Genomic DNA, 19329 nt, shown 5'->3' on the forward strand with positions numbered 1-19329 from the left:
TTACATTTATATACCCAACTCACAGCTTCTTTTATGTAGCCACAACACACAGTAGTTCCAGGCTTTAGTCAATGCTGGCTAACCAAAACTATGCTGAAACTATACACACAGGACAGGGAGAAATAAACTAAATACAGGTTGATTTAGAAAACAGCTATTTGTCCTTTCCTGTCACATCTCTAAAAAATTGCTACGCTTCCTCTCAAAAATTATAATTTTCTGCGCCATTGGCTCCTTATCTGGTGGTCTTTTCTTTCTCGGAGCGTTTTTATTACCTTTGCCAAGGTTATACAGCAAACATCTGCAAAACAAAGCCTGTGGCCCGCATCCTTCCCTAAAGGCAGAAGCTGGGTCCTAGTCAAACACAGTGCTTTGTACACATTAAAGTTCATATATTCTGAATATTAAAAATATTTTCCTGTCATTTCAGGGGTCTAAAATACTCCATTTGAATCATGCCTGAATTCCACCTCTCCACCCACTACTAGTGACCTCCATTACCACCCTCCCTTTCTCCATTACAAGATTCCACCCAGAGTAGCACCCAGAGTAGCAGTTTCCCTTCTTTTTTGGCTGAGATGAAGGCAAACAATGGCAAAGGCAAAAACAATGGTGTCTCAGTCAGTGACAGTCACCAAACACTTGAACATCCATTAACACATCTGTTCCTCCTAACAGCCCTGCTACGGGAGCAGAATTATCACTATTTTCAGTTAAAGATAAGGAAACTGAGCCTTCCTAGGTGAAATTACTCAGTGAATTCACAGAAGGTAACCGTGGTACGGTGTCTTGACCCTATCTCCCCACCTCTCTCTCCCCACTCCACAGCAAAACTTCTCAAAAGAATTATCTCCAACCTGTTCTCCCTGATGGACCCACTCCACCTGCTCTACAATCCACCACGTCATGGAAACTGTCCTCATCCAGGTCCAAAGTCTCCAGGTGCCGAGTCCAGTGGCCAGTCCTCTGTCCTCCCAACTGTTTTGTCAGCAGCACTTGACCCAGGTGACGCCTGACTTTGAACGCTCCTCTCTGCTTCCCAGACACTCTCCTGATGGCCCCTCTGCCCCACTGGCTGCTCCATCTTTCTCTTTCGCTGGTTTCTCCTCCTCCCAATGTAGACATGTTGGCCTGGCCCAGGGTTCAGTTTTCAGACCTCTATCTTCACTCACTCCTACTAAGTGAGCTCATCTGGACACGTGGATTCATATTCCTTTTGATGCCAATGATTGCCAAATGGGAATGTCCCCCCTGACCTACCCCTAAGCTTCAGATGCATAAAACCAACTCCACAGTTAATCTTTCCTGCTGCCACATCCAGCTTTTTATTGCAAATCCTCTTAACCAGGGTGATGAGTGGTTGTTTAAATTTTTCAAAAATTGAATATTCTCTGGGTGAAGGACAGAATCATAAAGAAGGACACATATTGTAAATATTTCCTTTTTATTTAAAACACAAAACCAATTCATTCATTCACTAGCCAATCTTTTCATATAAGACTTTCTCTGAATGTGAGCCCACGTACAAATGTTCCATATCATCTTCCTATAACACCCTGGATTGTCCTATGATTTCAAGTTTTATTTTATCTAAAAATAGAACAAGAATATAAATACACTAACAACATACTCTGAATGCAAAAAGCCTCTAGATTTTTACGATTTTTCTCAATCTTTTACAGCTGGTTTGCCCATGCTTAATTCTATAGCAACTTTTTATAGACCCACTCTGCTTTTTCAAGTTAGTTTTCAAACAAACAACTCTTTCAGTTTTCAAGCAGACAATTCTCTTTTTAAACTCAATATTCATCAGTTTATGAGAGACAATGAATTATGATAAAGGATAAAATGATAAAAACAATGAGCATAATGAAGCTCTTGGTGGCACAAAATTCAACTGAAAGGAGTAGAGGAACATAGCACACTAAAAGTGGTCTGTCACCTTGAGTGTTCAGGGTGCCTTGGCATCAGATAATATGTGTTATTGTGAAAATGAAAAGCATTGGTTAATCTGAGTTCATTAAGGGAACATGAACTAAGAAAGTTCTTGATTTCCACTTCCCACCTCCATCACCTTGAAGCCATACTTTCTCCAGCTTCCTGCCCCACCTTAGTAAATGGTAATACACTATGACTAAACTAAAACTTTTAAATCCCCTCTCTATAAGGCATCAGTAATTCCTGTCTTTCTAGGAGCCCTTATAATATATCCTGGATATATTCACTTCTCTCCATCTCCATCCCTAACATCCACAGTCCATGTGGCACCATCTCCCAACTGTAATAACTTTGTAACTAATCTCCTCACTTCTGTTTTTGCCTTCCCCTATTCACCACGTAGCAGCCAGAAAGAACTCTGTAAAATATGAATAAGGCAGTGTTGCTTCTCTGCTTTTACAATAACTCATTATTCATGAAACAAAAGTGGAAACTCCTCAAGGAGCCGGCATCTACCTACCTCTCCAGCTTCAGATCATACCATCCTCCTCTTGCCCACCATGCCTTAGGCACAATGCCCCTCTTCTCCATTCCTCCGATATGCCAAGTCCCCACCAGGGCCACTGCACATGCAGTTCATTTTGCCTGGAACACTATTCCACTGACCTCTCATAAAACTCACTTCATATTTTTCAGATGTCGCCTCAAATGTTACACCCTCAGGTCTCTAACTAGCAAGGTATCATCCTAACTAAAGGAGTCCTCTTTTGAGTCTCCCCTCCATCTCTCATATCCAAGTTACTTTGTATCATATCATCTTGTGTTTTTTTTCCTTTATATCAGTTATCAAACACGGTAATTATCTTACTTGATTGTATGTTTATATGTTTCCGTCCTAGACACTAAAATGTAAAATTTCATTAGAGCAGGAGTTACCTCCATCCTGTTCACCACCGTTTTCTTACTACCCAGCTCAGCACCAAGAGTAGCTGCTTAATAAATATTTTCTGAATAAAAAAATGAATCTTCTAAGTAAGACCAGCTGAAGATATTCTCTATAAGGTCAACTGATATTTCTATGCATAAAAACCCTAAACTGATGTCCCTGAAAAAAAGACCTGTATAAGAATGTTCATAACAGCTTTATTCATAAAGTACAAGCCTGGAAATGAACCAAATGTCCATCAGTAGGAGAATGGATAAACAACTTACAGTAAATGGGAATATTATTCAGTAATAAAAAAGAATAAACCTGTGACCCACTGTCTCAAAAACACTTTGTGAAAGAAACCAAATAGAAAAGAGTACATCCTGTAAGATTCCAATTATATAAAGTTCAAGAGCAACACAAAACATCTATGGTGATAAAACTCAGAGCAGTGGTCACCTATAAAGGGTAGAGAATGGCTGAAAGGAAGTACAAAAGAACCAGATATGTTCTACATCTTGATAGGTATATGGGTTACATGGCTATATATATATATTTATTAAATTGATTAAATTGCTCACTATATGCAAATTTTATCAGTTTTTTAAAAGAACAGAAGTCCTAAATTTGCTTACTCAGACATCACATGGGATGCAAAAACCGAAGAAACAGAACCACACTACTAGGCACTTTCACCAAGGTCTACCTACTCATTTGTTCATTTGCCTCCTAAATTTCTACTCTTCTCTGGCAGAAAAATAAAAAGGTTTGGACCAAAATGTTTGATTAACTGTCCCATGTGGCAACATACTGGAAAAATATCTATCACCATGAGAGAAGATTTAGTATGCATTCATATGTGAATGAACCATATATAGCTATGACGGAAAGCATTAGCCAGTACATAAGCAATTATGGGACTAATCAATGAAGAATATTAACGAGATGCCAAGTTATATCAAATGACGATGTGACATGAGAACTCCATCATGAACTGTGTGCTAACGGACCTCTAAGCCATAGTTTGAGCATGAATGTTATGGTTTTTAATTCTTCTATCCCCCAAAACACCTAAGAAATGCCACACGCAGGCCATGAGGGCACACAAATGCATGAAATGCAAACAAAGAAAATATAAGAACAAGAAACAGAGACATGTAATTAGAATGTACAAAAAAACCTACATGAATCCAATATATGCATTTCCTTATAACACTCTATCCCCTAAACAGCCATGTTCATCCAGAGTTGCAAGGACCAAAACAGCAGCCAGGAGCCACATGGAGCTAACTGAGCACTTAAACTGTGGTGAGGACAAATGAGAAGCTAAATTTTTAATGTTATTACATTTTAATAAACTTCAATTTTAAAACAGAGTTTCAACTCAATTTCTGGGAAGTCTTAAGTATGTTTGTTATGTAACTTGTTATGTAAGCCTACTTTTTCAACTGTTAACTTTATGATATATAGATACAGACCATATTTCCAATGAAAAGTTAATGTTATAATTGAGACGTGCTGTAAGTGTAAAATACACACTGCTTTTTGAAGACTTAATACAAAAAAAAAAGAAAATAGACTAGATCACTAGTAATATTTTTTCACTGATCACATTTTTGAAGCGATATTTTAGATTCACTGTTTTAAATAAGTCTTAAAATTAACTTCACCTGTTTCTTTTAATTTTTTTAAATGCAGCTACTGGAAAACTTAAAAAGTACATATGTGGCATGCATTATATTTCTACTGGGTTGTACTATTCTGAGGCTTATATATCTAAATGCAGACTAAGTATATCATTATGATACATTCATTATTAATATTTCAAACACCTCCTGACCTTTTCACTTGATTGTCTTCTTTTCTTTAGTTGAATGAAATCTGTTTCCACCCTTTCTGCCAGCTCTAGTTTCCTCTTGTTTCTTTTAAATGCAGCTAAACTGAATCCTATAAAAGAAACATTAAAAATAACATTTGAAAAATATTAGGGCAATGGGGCAGATGAGAGATCCTGAAGAGCCTCCTCAGGACAAAATCATTAAGAATGTTGGATAAAGGGTTTTATAAAGTCTTTTCAGTGTACACTGAGGTGGGAGGGAATAAGAAAAATAACCTAAAGTAAAAAAATTCAGAAAAAGGTCAAATCCAGAGAGACAAGTGAGTTCTGAAGGTAGATGCTCTCCAGGAGTGTCTGCTAATGCATGCCATGGCCCGCTCTGGTTTTGAAGGTCTCTGTGCATAAGAGACAAGAGCTGAGACTTGGGACAATGCAGCAGGAGAAAATATATTGGAGATCATCCACATAAAAAGGGGGAACCCCAAAGGGTGATACGCCCAATGAAAGGGAAAACTAGAAAATGCCGCAATATGCAAAGAATCAGGAAACTTGTAAGTCACAGCCTTGGCTATAAACGTAAGACAAGAAAAGTCCTGTTACACTTGGCTGGTTTGGGAAGGGGAGTTCTGTTTTGTGGGTGTGTGTGGGTGTGGGTGTTGGGGGGGTGTGGGTGTGGGTGGGGGGGGGTGTACACGCATGTGTGGGTGTGTGTATGTGCATGTGTGTGCGCATGCGCACACAAGATGGGGTGAGGGCGGGGCGCTGCTCTTGAAGAACAATTAAAATTATAAGAACAAAATACATATCTATATAACATTAAAGTATAAAAAAAAATTTAAAGTTCAGGCAGAATTAGGAGAATTCGTATTACCTATGTGGCCTGAAAAACACAAAAAACCAAAAATGATCTCGGTGAGGTAATGCTTCAAAAACCCATTAAACGCAAATGCAAATACTCCCTGGAAAAACCCACCTTAGCTCACCCAGACCTCAAAGAATTCCCATGTTCCAATTAATATGAGCCCATAGTTAAAAAAACAGTTCATAAAACGAATGAGAAATAAATCACCAAGAATGAAAAAACAAAAGTCAGCCAAACATCAGAAAGTATAATCCAACTGGCAAAGACCTCAGATACTAGTGTAATCATATATAGAATATAAAACATGTTTATGCTCACAGACATAAAAAAAAGATATTGAAAATATAACTAAGGAAGAAAAGATGATAAAATTCCCAGGCAGACTTGAAGAAGAACCAAATAGAACCTCTAAATATAAATAATACAATAACTGGAATTTTAAGACTTGATATACAGATTTAAACAATTAGATTCAGCTGACAAGAGAAATTACAAACTGGAATATAACACTGAAAAGATTACCAAACTTTTCTGATAATGGCAGACTAAATTCTTAAGAGCAATTCTCCCACCAAATATTATCAAAAATGTTAGATAAAATATGAAAAACACCACCTTAAAAGCATTAAAAACCTTATAAAAAGTATCCAGCTTTTCTGGGGGTAAACTGAAGACTAAAGCTATTATTATTGCACTGTGAGCATCTGCCAACACTTGCGCACTTGAATTTGATTCCGTGGCATCAAGGAGAGGCATAAGTCAAACCCAGAGCCCATTAAAGGTGGGAGTTTCATAGGAGACACTTCCCACAGCAAGCTAGGGATTGAAAGGGCCAACATCCCCACAGGAAGGCTGAGCTAGAAACAAGCAAGTCTACCCCTACCCTCTACCCCAATACCAAGTGCATTTAGACAAGGTGGTTATCTTCAATGCACTGAAAGGAAATATCTGCTCACCCAGAACACTATATCCAGTAAAATTAACCTTCAAAAACGAAGGTGAAATAAAAATAGTTTCAGGTGAACAAGAATGAGCAAATTCATCACCAGCAAGACCTGTACTAACGAAAAACATTAAAGGGTGTTCTTCCGTAACAGGCAAAATAATACAAAGTGAAAGCTCAAAGACAAAAAAAAAAAACAGGTAGGGAGAAGAGTGGGGAATTAAGTGCAAAGAAAAGAATATATGTGCAGGCAAATCTAAATGAAAATTGCAGTAAAACAATAAAGTGTCACAGTGTTTTTAAGTGCATATTTATTTCCCCCACATTGATGTAAATTAATCAAAATAACAGTGGGAAAATAACAAAGATACTCTAACGTATTACCTTTAAGATTAATCAAGAAAATTTTAAATAAGGAAAAACAAATATGTTAGGAAAATTAAGTGGAAAAGGAACCAGAGTTGCCCTCAAGACAAAGTCTAAGAACAATAGTGTAGTAATGCACAAAAAAAAGTAATGGAACTGACCAACAAGTTTAGAAACAAACTCATGTATATCCTAATAGAATTTGAGAATAACACTGCTTTTTCATACCACTGGGAAATCTATCTGTTATTCAGGAAACTTTCTTGGCACAATACATTACCTATTTGGGGAAAAAAACACAAATTAAATTCCTACCCCACACTACACACAAATCTGAAACCTTATAAGTATTAATGATTTAAACATATAAAATCTAAAAAAAGAAGTCCAAAAAGATTAAGCCATCACACAGTAGGCATAAATACCAGTCTTTTTATATCAGTCTTTTCTGAGAGAGATTTTATTTTTTATTTTTACTCGTTTTAACATTAAAGTAGAATATTTTACATTGAATGTTATCAAAGCCAGAATCCATCAAAAGGATGGTTCATTGATAAAACCATGTAAAATTTAAAATGTCTACAAGGCAAAAGACATCATATGCAAAGGTAAATGATAAATGGCTTGTTTTTAAATTTTAAAGTATATGCAAATAGTTATAGATAGGATTAATAACCTTGAATCAGAATAGTCTGATATAAAATTAATAAGCTGGAGCTAGAGGGAAGATGGGAGAGTAAGAAGCACCAGGAATCTGTCTCCCCACCTAGACAACAACTGGCCTGATAGAATCTGTCTAATGTTAAGTATTATACAACTCTGGAGTCTATTAAAGAGGAAGGTTTCCAGGGGAAAGCTTCATTGTAAACTGTGGTTAATTTGGGTCAACTTCAGCTCTTCGCACAGTAGCCTCCCGACACCCTATCCCCAACCCTGTGGCAGGCAGCTGGGCATACGCTCCTAGAGCAGCTTGCACATAGCTTGTGAGAGTCAGGGTGGGCAATAAAGATCCTCTCCTCCAAATACCAGAATCTGTGCTCTGATTGCTGGTTCTGGTCACAGAGGTACAGACTCAGAGGCAGACAGCCATTGTTGCAATGCCTCTCCCTCCAGATGAAGTGACCTCCAGGGATTTTAAAAGGCTAGTCCTTGTCTCCCTTTTTGGAGACAGACATTTAAGGAGATATACAAATGGCCAAAACGCACATGAAAAGATACTCGACAGCATAATCATTAGGGAAATGAAAACTGAAATCACAGGATACCACCTCATACCCATTAGGATGGCTATTACCAAACAAAAAACAAAAAACAAAATAACAAGTGTTGATGAGGTTGTGGAGAAATTGGAACCTTTGTGCACTATTACTGGGAATTTAAAATGGTGTAGCTGCAATGAAAAAGAGTACACTGGTTCTTCAAAAAATTAAAAACAGAATTACCATATAATCCAGCAATTTCACTTCTGGGTACCCAAAAGAATTGAAACAGATATTTGTACACCTGTGTTCATAGCAGCATTATGCGTAATAACCAAAAGTTGGAAACAACTCAAGTTGCTTCAAACCATTCAATGTATAAATGGATAAACAAAATGTGATATATACATACAATGGAATATTATTCAGCCTTAAAAAGAAATTCTGACGCATGCTACAACATGGTTGAACCTTGAGGACATCATGCTAAGTGAAATAGGCCTGTCAGGAAAGAAAGAAAAAATGTGTGATTCCACTTATAAGAGGTACCTAGAGTAGTCAAATTCATAGGGACAGAACTACGAATGGTGGTTGCCAAGGGCCAGGTGGAAGGAAACAAGGAGTTAGTGTTTAATGAGCACAGAGTTTCAGTTTCTCAAGATGAAAAGGATTTTGCAGATGGATGGTAGTCATAGTTATACAATGTAAATATACTTAAAGCTACTGAAATGTACCATTAAAAATGTTTAAGATGGTAAATTTTACATTGTGTATTTTACCGAAATTTTTTAAAATGTACATGTATATTTATTTATAGCAGCATTATTTATTATAGTCCCAAACTGGAAATAACCCAGATGCCTTTCAATGGATAAATGATTAAACAAACAGTGGTACATCCACTGTTTAGCAATAAGATGGTACAAGCTATTGATAAGAACAACCACCTGGATGAATCTCAAGAGAATTATACTACGTGATAAAAAAGCCAGTTCCCAAAAACTCATATCCTATATGATACCATTTATATAACATTTTTGAAATGACAAAATTATACAAACGGAGAATAGATTAGTAACTGCCAGGTGTCGAGGAAGGGGTGAAGGTTGGAGGTGAGTAGGTGAGACTATAAAAGGGCAACATGAGATATCCCTGTGGTGATAAAAGTGTTGTGTATCTTGACTGTCAATACTATCCTGAATGTGATATTGTACTGTAGTTTGGCAAGATGTTCCCATTGGTGGAAACTGGGCAAAGGGTACATGGAATCTCTCTGTTGTATTTCTTAGGATTGCATGTGAATTTATAAGTACTTCAAAATAAAAAATTTGAAACAGCATAACTGGCCATATTAACTAGCCATATGAAATTAAGTGTTGATATATCATATACCAGTTATGATAAAACTCTACAATTACAAAGTATGTTTAATATCATGTTGTCTTTCAAAGTACCTTACACAAAGGCAGAAAAACTGTAAGAACACAATCTAGCCACCAGAAAAGAAGAAAATAGGATTCCTTGTGGTGGAATCATGCCCATAAATTGAAAGAATAGAATAACATCCTTAATCTACTCTTTACTTAATTTAAAGATGTATCCCAGGTCCAGTCAAAGCATAAAACAGCTGAAAATTAAGGAATAGATGGTAGCAACTTTGTAGCACAAACTATTTAAAGTTGTCCTTTACCAAAGGAAAACAAAATTACTTTCAATTTCAACTTTAATGAATTTTCTGGAAGAATTCAAAAGAATGTACACATTCTATCTCAGACATTCTGAAAACTGAATGCGCATTGAAATTACCTACAAAACTTTAAAAACTACAGATGCCTGGGTCCCATTTACAGAGTTGCTGTTTTCATTGATTTTGAGTGCAGCCAGGGCTTCTGAATTTTTCAAAGCTCCCCAGTGACTCTGATGTGCAGCCAAAGTAGAAAACCACTGCTCTACTGGTTACACCTAACTCCAGATACGATCAATCACTAAAATCATCTTATTAGTCAGTGCTAAAGAGCTAAGCCTATTAAATTCTGATGAAATCACATCACCAAGATCATTTTCACATCCAACATATTAATGACAGTGAGAATGATATTAATAGTCAACATCTGAGTGTTTCTATGCCCCCAAAATTGGAGTAAGAATTCTTGATACATTATCTCAAGGAATCACAACGTCTCCATGAGAAAAGTGTCTTGGAGGTAACTTGCCCCTGGTCACATAAAGGCCTCTAAAGTCTGTGCTCTGAGCTACTATGTGTTCATCAATGGTACCAACTATACAAAGACAGACTTCTCAAAGGTAGACAGCAAACCTCTTAGGAATCTGGCAATAGCCAGCAAAACAGTAAATGCACATCCTCTATGAGTCAGCAATTCTACTTCCAACTATCTACCCCAATAGAACACGTATATATTAAGTGATGTGTACAAGAATATTCATGGAATTATCAATGTTAATGGCAAAATCTAGAATCAACCTGAATGCCTATCAATAAAGAAACAGCTAAATAAATATGGTAAAATGCTATTCAACAGTTTAAAAATTAATTCATCTATATATATCAACATGGACAGATTTCAAAATACATCTTGCTGCATTACAAAAAATATTTTAAAAAGCCATGTTATAATACTACTTATCTACAAACTTACTAAAGATACTACAGTATGATACCATTTACCTACTTAAAAAAGAATACTATATATTCTTTTCCAACTATATACGTTGGAATACTATGTATTCCAACATTTCTGTTGGAACAGAGAGAAGCAAATCAAACAAGTAACTGTGGTTATCAGACTGAGCAGGAGTCTGGGATTGGGAATGGGAGTAAAAACGAAGACCAGGTTTATGTAAAATGCTTTAATATTTAAGAAGATAACTTATTCCTCTACCACACAATTAAAAAGTAATAAATACAATGGTTAGATACATTTATTAATTTATATTATTTTTATTATTATATTTGTTAATAGTACACATTTACAAAATATCAGTTCCAGCTCCTGGTAATGAAAGAATAGCTTATATGAGACTAACCTACAGACCAATAATAATTACAAACTCTGGGCAGAAGTTTTAAACTAAAAAAAAAAAAAAAAGCCTATTTGAAGGCAAGTGACAAAAAGCTGGCAGAAATAGGAGAGGATTCAACCACTGAAAGAAAAGAAACATACTGGGTGAGATCCAAATTCAAACAGCTTTCACCATGAGGCACTCCCCACTCTGTGAGATACACAGAAAATAGAGCTCAGGTAGAAAACTACAGTCTTATTGGCCTGAGACGAAGGAGTCTGGGGCTACTGAAGCCACTGGAAAGTAAGGGAGGAATCCTGGAAAGGAGAAATCCACAAAAAAAGAAGCCCAAAAATCTATGTAAAAGTCCCCTCAAATCCTGAATGAGTCCTTGACTGTTCATACAGGATGCAAGATTCCGTAAAGTCCACGGAGGAAAATAACAGCTGAAAAGTGAACAGATGTTTTAGTAAATACCCACTGTAGTAGAGACAAAATTTAAAGTTTGAGACTTTCCACTGAAACCCCAGAAAGGCCATATCTCAGGAATAATATTAGACCACAAACTAGTACTAAGAGACAACTCTAGGATTAAGAAAAAAACTGAAATAGACTCACTTTAACAAAGCCAAAAACCAGGCTGTGACAATATCAAGGTGAACTGCAAATAATTTAATTACATGTTAGAACAAACTCAACATCATTCAAAGTATGATAACAAATCATAGTCACAAGGTGTAATTTTTTTTAAAAAAATTGAGACATGCAACTAAACAGGAAAGTGTGACCAAGGTCAAGAAAAAAAAAAATCTATCAATAGAAACTGACCCACAGATTACCTAGATTTTAGAATTAGCAGTCAAAGATTTCAAAATAACAATGATAAATATGCCAACAATGGATATAATGGGTGAAGACATGGGAAATTTCAAGACAAAGATGAAGGCTGTTTTTTTAATGGAAACTTTAAAACTGAAAACATAATATTTTATATTTTTTAAATCATAACATCAGATTAATATCAAATTAGATACTGCAGGAGGAAAGATCAATAAACTCAAAGACCAATTCAACAGAAATCAAACAAATAGAAGTGTGATGGTTAATTTTATTTGACAACTTGACTGGGCCAGAGAGTGCCCAGATATTGGTCAAGCTTTATTCTAGGTATGTCTGTGAGGGTATGTTTGATAAGGTTGAGATTTACATTTAAATTGATAGACGGAGTAAAGCAGATTGCCCTCCCTTTGTAAATGGACCTCATCCAATCAGCTCAAGGCCTTAATAGAACAAAGATGCAGACTCTCCCAGAGTAAGAGAAAATTCCTCTTGCCTGACTGCCTTTCAACTAGAACATCAACTTTTTCCTGCCTTCATACTTGATCTGAAACATTAGCTGTTCCTGGGTCTCAAGCCTGCCAGCCTTCACACTGGAACTATACAATTGACCCTCCCAGTTTTCAGGCCTTTGAACTTGGATTGAAACTACCCCATTGGCTCTCCTGGTCTCCAGCTTGCTGACTGACCCTGCATATCTTGGGACTTGTCAGCCTCCATGATTGCCAATTCTTTATAATATCTCTTTAGATAGATAGATGATAGATAGATAGGTATCTTATTGGTTCTGTCTCTATGGAGAGTCCTGACTAATACAGAAAGCACCGAGAACGAAGACTGAAAAAAATCAGAGCCTCAGGAACACATGACAGTATCAAATGTTTTAATATAAGTGAAATTGAAGTCCTAGAAACAGATGAGGGAGAGCATGAAGCAGAGAGTCCAATAGTTTTCCTAATTTGATTAAAAACTGAACCCTCAGATTCAACACGCACAATAAAACTGGCACAAAGGAAACCATACCTAGGTGAAAACAAATAGAACAATTTTTTAAAACAGTCAGAGAAAAAAGAAGACACATTACACACAAGGAAGCAATAATGATCATGTCTAACTTCCTAGCAGAAACAATGGAATCCAAAATATAATGGAATAACATCTTTAAAAGTGCTAAAAGGATACAATGGAATATTACTCAGCTATAAGAAGGAAATTCTGATACATGCTACAACATAGATGAAAACATGCTAAGTGAAATAATACAGACACAAATGACAAATATTACGTGATTCCACTTAGAGGAGGGACCTAGAACAGGCAAATTCATAGACAAAGAAAGGAGAATAAAGGTTACCAGGGACAGGCAAGAGGGGGATGGGTAATCACTGTTTAATGGGTACAGAGTTTGTTTGGGCTGAGGAAAAAATAGAAATGGATGGTAGCGATGGTTAATCAACACTATGAATGTATTTAGTACCACTGAATTATACACTTAAAAATTGTTAAAATGGGGGCTTCCCTCATGGGGCAGTGGTTGAGAGTCCGCCTGCCGATGCAGGGGACACAGGTTCATGCCCCAGTCCGGGAAGATTCCACATGCCGCGGAGCGGCTGGGCCCGTGAGCCATGGCCGCTGAGCCTGCGCGTCCGGAGCCTGTGCTCCGCAAGGGGAGAGGCCACAACAGTGAGAGGCCCGCGTACCGCAAAAAAAAAAAAAAAAAAAATTGTTAAAACGGTAAATTTTATGTTATATTTTACCACAATAAAAAAAAAAGAAAAAAAGTGCTAAAAGGAAAAAACCTGCCAACCTAGAAGTCTATATCCAACAAAAATGTCTTTTCAAAGTAAAAGCATTTTAAGGATGTTTTTCAGATAATGAAAGCTGAGAAAAGTTTTCACCACTACATCTACCACATTACCAGAAAATATGTAGCATTCCAGGCTTAAGGAAAAGATGCCAGAAAGAAATTCAAATCTACATATAGGAATGAAATATGTAAGTACATGTGAAAATGTGTAATAAACTTAGAATAAACCTTAGAAAGACATTCTAAAAGCTTAAGGGGAATAAAAACCTACAAATTATGCCCCCCAAAAGGTAATCAAGTATAAAACATTATCATTAACCAGCACCAACATACCATTTTATTTCTACTGAGGATTAAACAAATGGCTGAGTATAAGATGGTATTTAAATTTTTTTTAATCTAAATAATAGTTATAATTTCTCCTTTTAAATTCCCCATAGCTCAGAACCATTCTTTTTTGGAAAACAAAGAAGAATATATCACTTAACTTTCAAACGTTTTATTCACAGAACATTTCTTGTTGATTGGTTATATAAGTCATAAAAAAAAATCTATGGCACAATATATTTGTCTTATTACAAGTATAAAAAATAGTCAAAAATAATTTTGCCATCCTGAAAAAAAATCTAGTACTATTTTCTAACACATTTTTATATAAATGTTCTAAAGTAAAAATGGCAGACTGAATGCATGAATTCATCTCCATGCCCTACTAAAACTTTACCAAAAAGAAATTTAAGTGGGGGAAAAGACTGACATACACAAGGGGTGATTATAATGAGAAGGGAGATACCAACAGTTTTAGAACATAGAAAGCAAGTGGACAAACAGTAACTAATTGAGCAGAGGAAGATGAACCCCAATGCCCACTAGCCAAGACATCACAAAGCAAACTAATCTCGGCCAAAGTAAACTAATTCCTGCCAAAGAAACATCAAGAGAGCTCAAAGTAGAAAGCACCTGGTGTCTCTGAAAGCCAGGTTGAGACTAAAAACAGGAGAATGGGCAGAAAATGTCAATAAGGAACATGTAGATGCCCAAATCCCCTCCTTGTGCTTGCAGAAAACATGGAGGGGCTGAACTAGATCGGCACCAAATTAGCAGACACCAAGCACATCTGGGAGCAGGTACGGGGCTCTACCTAAAACCGAGTTTGACGTTAAAGTCTGATAAGGGCACCGTGACACCTCCAGCCCCTTCCCTTGTTCTGTACCAGAATATTGGCTATTGCCTTGCCAGAGCTGGGAAGATTTCTCTGTCTAATCCAAAAGAAAAATGTGTAGAGAAATGATCAATGCCTCCCCTCTTGAGGTCAAACAGACCTGCCCTCACACACAAAGCTGCCAACAAGTCTTTAGTTAACTCACTCATGAATATGAAAACTGCAGAGGGTCACTAGATAGTTGAGGAAATTAGCTAACATGTATTAGGGTCTGAAACAAACACAAAGACAGAGGAAGCAGAAACAGTGGATAAGAACAAGTTTTAAACCATAATATCCTAAGAGAGAGAGTAAAAATACTGAGTTGATGAAACAAAACCCAATGTTTTAAAAGTATTAATCACAGATGAATCTAGAAATTAAAAATATGGAAACCAAAATTATAAATTCATTAGAAGTAGATTTGGAAGATAAAATTGAAGAAACTTCCCAGAAAGCAGGACAAAAGACAGAGATTTTTAAAAGGAGAAAAAGTAACTTTTGAAAACGATACATGGGATTAGAGTACAAGATCCAACATCTAATTGAAAGAAATTAGAAAAATATAACAAAGGAGAGATAGGGGGGAGATAATTACACAAATTTTTTTTAATTTCCCCAAAGCACATGGATTTCCAGATGGAGAGTCCAAAAGAGTACCCAGTACAATAAGTAAAAAAAGACCCATCCCAAGATATCATTGAGGTAATAAGACCACTGAAATAAGAACTTCCTTCCAAAGAGGCAAAAGACACCACAAAAAACTGGGAATCAAAGTGCCAGCAGACTGCATAATAGCAAGACTGGAAATTAGAAGACAGAGCAATTTCTTCAGAAACCTAAGAGAAAGTGATTTCCCACCTTCCATATATCAAATGAGGGAGTAAAACAAGAAAAAAAAAAAAGACATTCGGAAACAGACAATTTGATACTGGAGAGAGGAAAAGGGAATTCCAAAGTGATGGGGAGGTGAAGACCAGATGACAGCTGCACAGCAGGCCTACTGAGCACCCACTCTAGACCCAGGTTGCCAGGTGGCCTGCCTCCAAGGAAAAACAAGATGGAATTGGCAGATGAGCTGATTTGTGTGCCTGATATAAGAGCTCCACAGCAAGTTCCACTGGGCAGACTCTAAGGCAGCATTAGTGGTGGCGAGTGTGAGGATCCAGGACTCTCACACTCCCGGCCTCCCTGCACACACACATTTCTCCTCCCTCCAGCCTCTCAATATTACAACTTGCAGCAGTATGCAGTTCATTCTGAATATAATGTTACTAAGAGCTGGTCCTTATTAGACACTTGCTATGATAAATAGTCATCTCTTTTTTATACAACTTGGTTTCCTTGGAGCTAATGATTCCTCACTTTTTCATTTGATTATTTAAATTACATTCATAGATTACTTGATAAAAATTTAAAAAACAAGTAGTATATGTTTTTACTATTTGTTTTATGCATAAACATGTAGCCATGATTTCTTTTTTAAGACAGACATATAAAACACACATATATACATATTTATAACCTCATTTTTCACTTTTTTAAGTCATTATTAGATTTAATCATTATCAGTCTTTATAACAATTTCCAGTTACTTCATAACATTTCATTATAAGACTATGTGATAGTTTACTCACGTTCCTCTGTGTTGGACATAAGTCTTTTTCAAATTTTTTAATAATCTTTCTTTATGTTTTTCTTTTCTTCCCTTTTTTTTATTGAAGTAGTTGATGTATAATATTAAATAAGTCACAGGTATACAATATAGTGATTTCACAATTTTTTAAAGGTTATACTCCATTTATAGTTACTATAAAAATTGGCTATATTCCCTGTGTTATACAATATATCCTTGTAGTTTATTTTATATATAATAGAATTTTTTTTTACATTCTTAATAATGCTCACTGAGTACCCTTCTACATAAATCTATGTCTATATCTCTGATGACAAGTTCCAAGATGCAGAATGGGTTTAAGGCTTTTGATCTATACTACTTAGCTGTCCTCCAAAATTTCTGCCAATCTACATTTGTACCTACAATGTATTATGTTCATTTTACCACACACTTACCAGCAGTAATACAATATTTTTTAACTCTTTCACCAAGTGAGCAGGAACAGATTTAACATGTATTCACCTTAATTTGAATGTCCCTATTAGTTATATTATATTATCTATTTATGACTTTTGACCCTTTTCTATTGGGGTATCACATGTATTCGTGTGACTTTTAATTTGGCAAAACTTGCATATGTATCCCATTGTCATAGTTATGATAAATGTTTTTTCAGTCTTAACTCTTCTGCAGTCACACTTTTGTTCTTCCTTCTCATACACCTGGTACCTAGATAGGCCTTCCTCAGCTCAAGGTTGTGTAAATGTTGACCTATGTTTTCTTCTCTCTCTCTGAGTGGCTGGTATTATGGTTTTATTGTTAGTAATTATTTTAAGTAGCCTAAAAGGGATCCTTTAACAATACTTCTATAAAAACATGAGCAAGGACTTCCCTGGCGGCACAGTGGTTAAGAATCTGCCTGCCAATGCAGAGGACATGCGTTCGATCCCTGGTCCGGGAAGATCCCACATGCCCCAGAGCAACTAAGACTATGAGCCACAACTACTGAGCCTGCGTGCTGCAACTACTGAAGCCCGCGCACCTAGAACCCATGCTCTGCAACAAGAGAAGACACCACAATGAGAAGCCTGCGCACCGCAATGAAGAGTAGCCCCCACTCGCCCCAACTAGAGAAAGCCCACACACAGCAACGGAGGCCCAATGCAGCCAAAAATTTTTTTAAAAGCATGAGAAAGCAGGAGTGGGGGGACCTCAAGAATATAAAGGTGGCTTAAAATCAAATAACTTTCTATTTATCTTTTAACTAAAATATTTCAACATACAAGCTTTCTTCCTTAAATATAGGTACTATATGGATCAAAAGCAATGTAACACTTTCAGGTATAGATGCTAATACAGCTTAATTTTGAAAAGTTTTACTTACTTGTGGTCATGATGTTAGGAGGGCAAGAGGGTATTCCATGATCTACTGCCCATCTGTAGGCTCCTTCTCCAACTAAAAAGCTAACAACAGAAAAATTACTCTTTTAAAAATTCATAGTGTCATCTTCTCCTACATATTCAATAAAGTAATATAAGTAATATAGTAAGGCAACTGAAAAAATTTTGCAATACCTCAAAATGGCTACATGCCTAAAAAATTCTTTTAATTTTTCCCCAAGTTAGAAATTTTACAACTGGAAATGGTACAATATCATTTGCAATAACTAACCAGTAAAAGTTGGCAAAATGCAACATAAGAAGTAAAAATAGTTGATTTCCCAGTGGAAAATACTAAGATTTATCTTGGATCAACTGTGGTTCTCAGTTTATGTACAAGATCTATTTCATCAGATTAAGAGTCAAAGCTTAAGTGAATGTCTTCAGATTTAGTATTCTTGCCTAGTATAACACCTGGATCTACCCAAAATGAGTGGGGTACATCCAGAGATGCCCAAACACAATGATATGCACTTACATTTCTATGCCTCGATGCAATAAAAATATATATATGGCTGTCAGAATCATTTTTACTGTGGTAAATAAAGCAGTGTGGTATGTCCCAAAAGTAATTTTTTTAAGTCCCAAACTGCAAGTTTTAACATAACAAAGTGAATAAAAGGATACTGTTAGCTAACTGTAAAAGACTTCCTTTCAAAGATTTCAAATAGCATGCAGGATAATTAACCACCCCATTCCCTAACACAGTAATAGCAAGCAGTTACCATAATAATCAATCACTTCATCTCCTTCCACAGCCAACTTCTTAAAGCTCTCAGCCAGCTAGTAATGGATTCCTTGAACTAGTGCCTACTCATTAGTTTCCTGCTCCCTAGTTTTTGTTTCTGTTCCTCTAATCATTCCAACACTAAAAACTCAAAGTAATACACATTGAAGTCTTTAGATTTGATTGTTCGTAAGAAGATCAATGATAGATTAGAAGAAGAAAGTCTAAGTTGATACTCAGAAACATATCCAAATGGTTCCAATGAGAAACAAATTGGTTAAGCCAATAGCTACTACTATTTTCCAGTATATATGAAGGTGAGAATGGAGGGAGCATTAAAAAAAAGAGAAGAGGGAGAGAGCCAACAAGAATACCTCTTCAAACTTCCATTTTTAAAAAAAAAATCTAAAGGACTCCAAAAATAGAAAAGTTCCTCCTATTCCTGTATCAAATGAAGACCACTGCAAAGAAACTGCAAAGAAAAGCTGTCACATAAAGGAAAATGGAAGAATAACTGAGGTAGGAACTTGGATGCAAGTTGAGCTGTCCTGACAGCATTTGTAGCACTTCCTTCTGCTAGAAAAAGACTTTGATATAAGAAATAA

At 36.2% G+C, this 19329-nt stretch overlaps 1 protein-coding gene across 5 annotated transcripts in view; it reads right to left on the bottom strand.

Moving 5' to 3' along the window:
* The window catches only part of TASP1 (taspase 1), a 237528-nt gene that overhangs the window by 159070 nt on the left and 59129 nt on the right, over window positions 1-19329 (bottom strand). For all 5 annotated transcript variants that reach the window (XR_011246719.1, XM_060031247.1, XM_060031246.2 and 2 more), the window contains 2 exons: window positions 17942-18021; window positions 4707-4813 (listed from right to left, as the gene is read on the bottom strand). Coding sequence is in view for 4 of the 5 variants with exons in the window: in XM_060031247.1 (XP_059887230.1) it covers window positions 4707-4813; window positions 17942-18021 (187 nt within the window). In the remaining variant the exon portion in view is untranslated. The remainder of the gene's footprint in view (window positions 1-4706; window positions 4814-17941; window positions 18022-19329) is intronic.

This window comes from Delphinus delphis, chromosome 15 (assembly GCF_949987515.2).
Source record: "Delphinus delphis chromosome 15, mDelDel1.2, whole genome shotgun sequence".
Classification (NCBI taxonomy): Eukaryota; Metazoa; Chordata; class Mammalia; order Artiodactyla; family Delphinidae; genus Delphinus; species Delphinus delphis.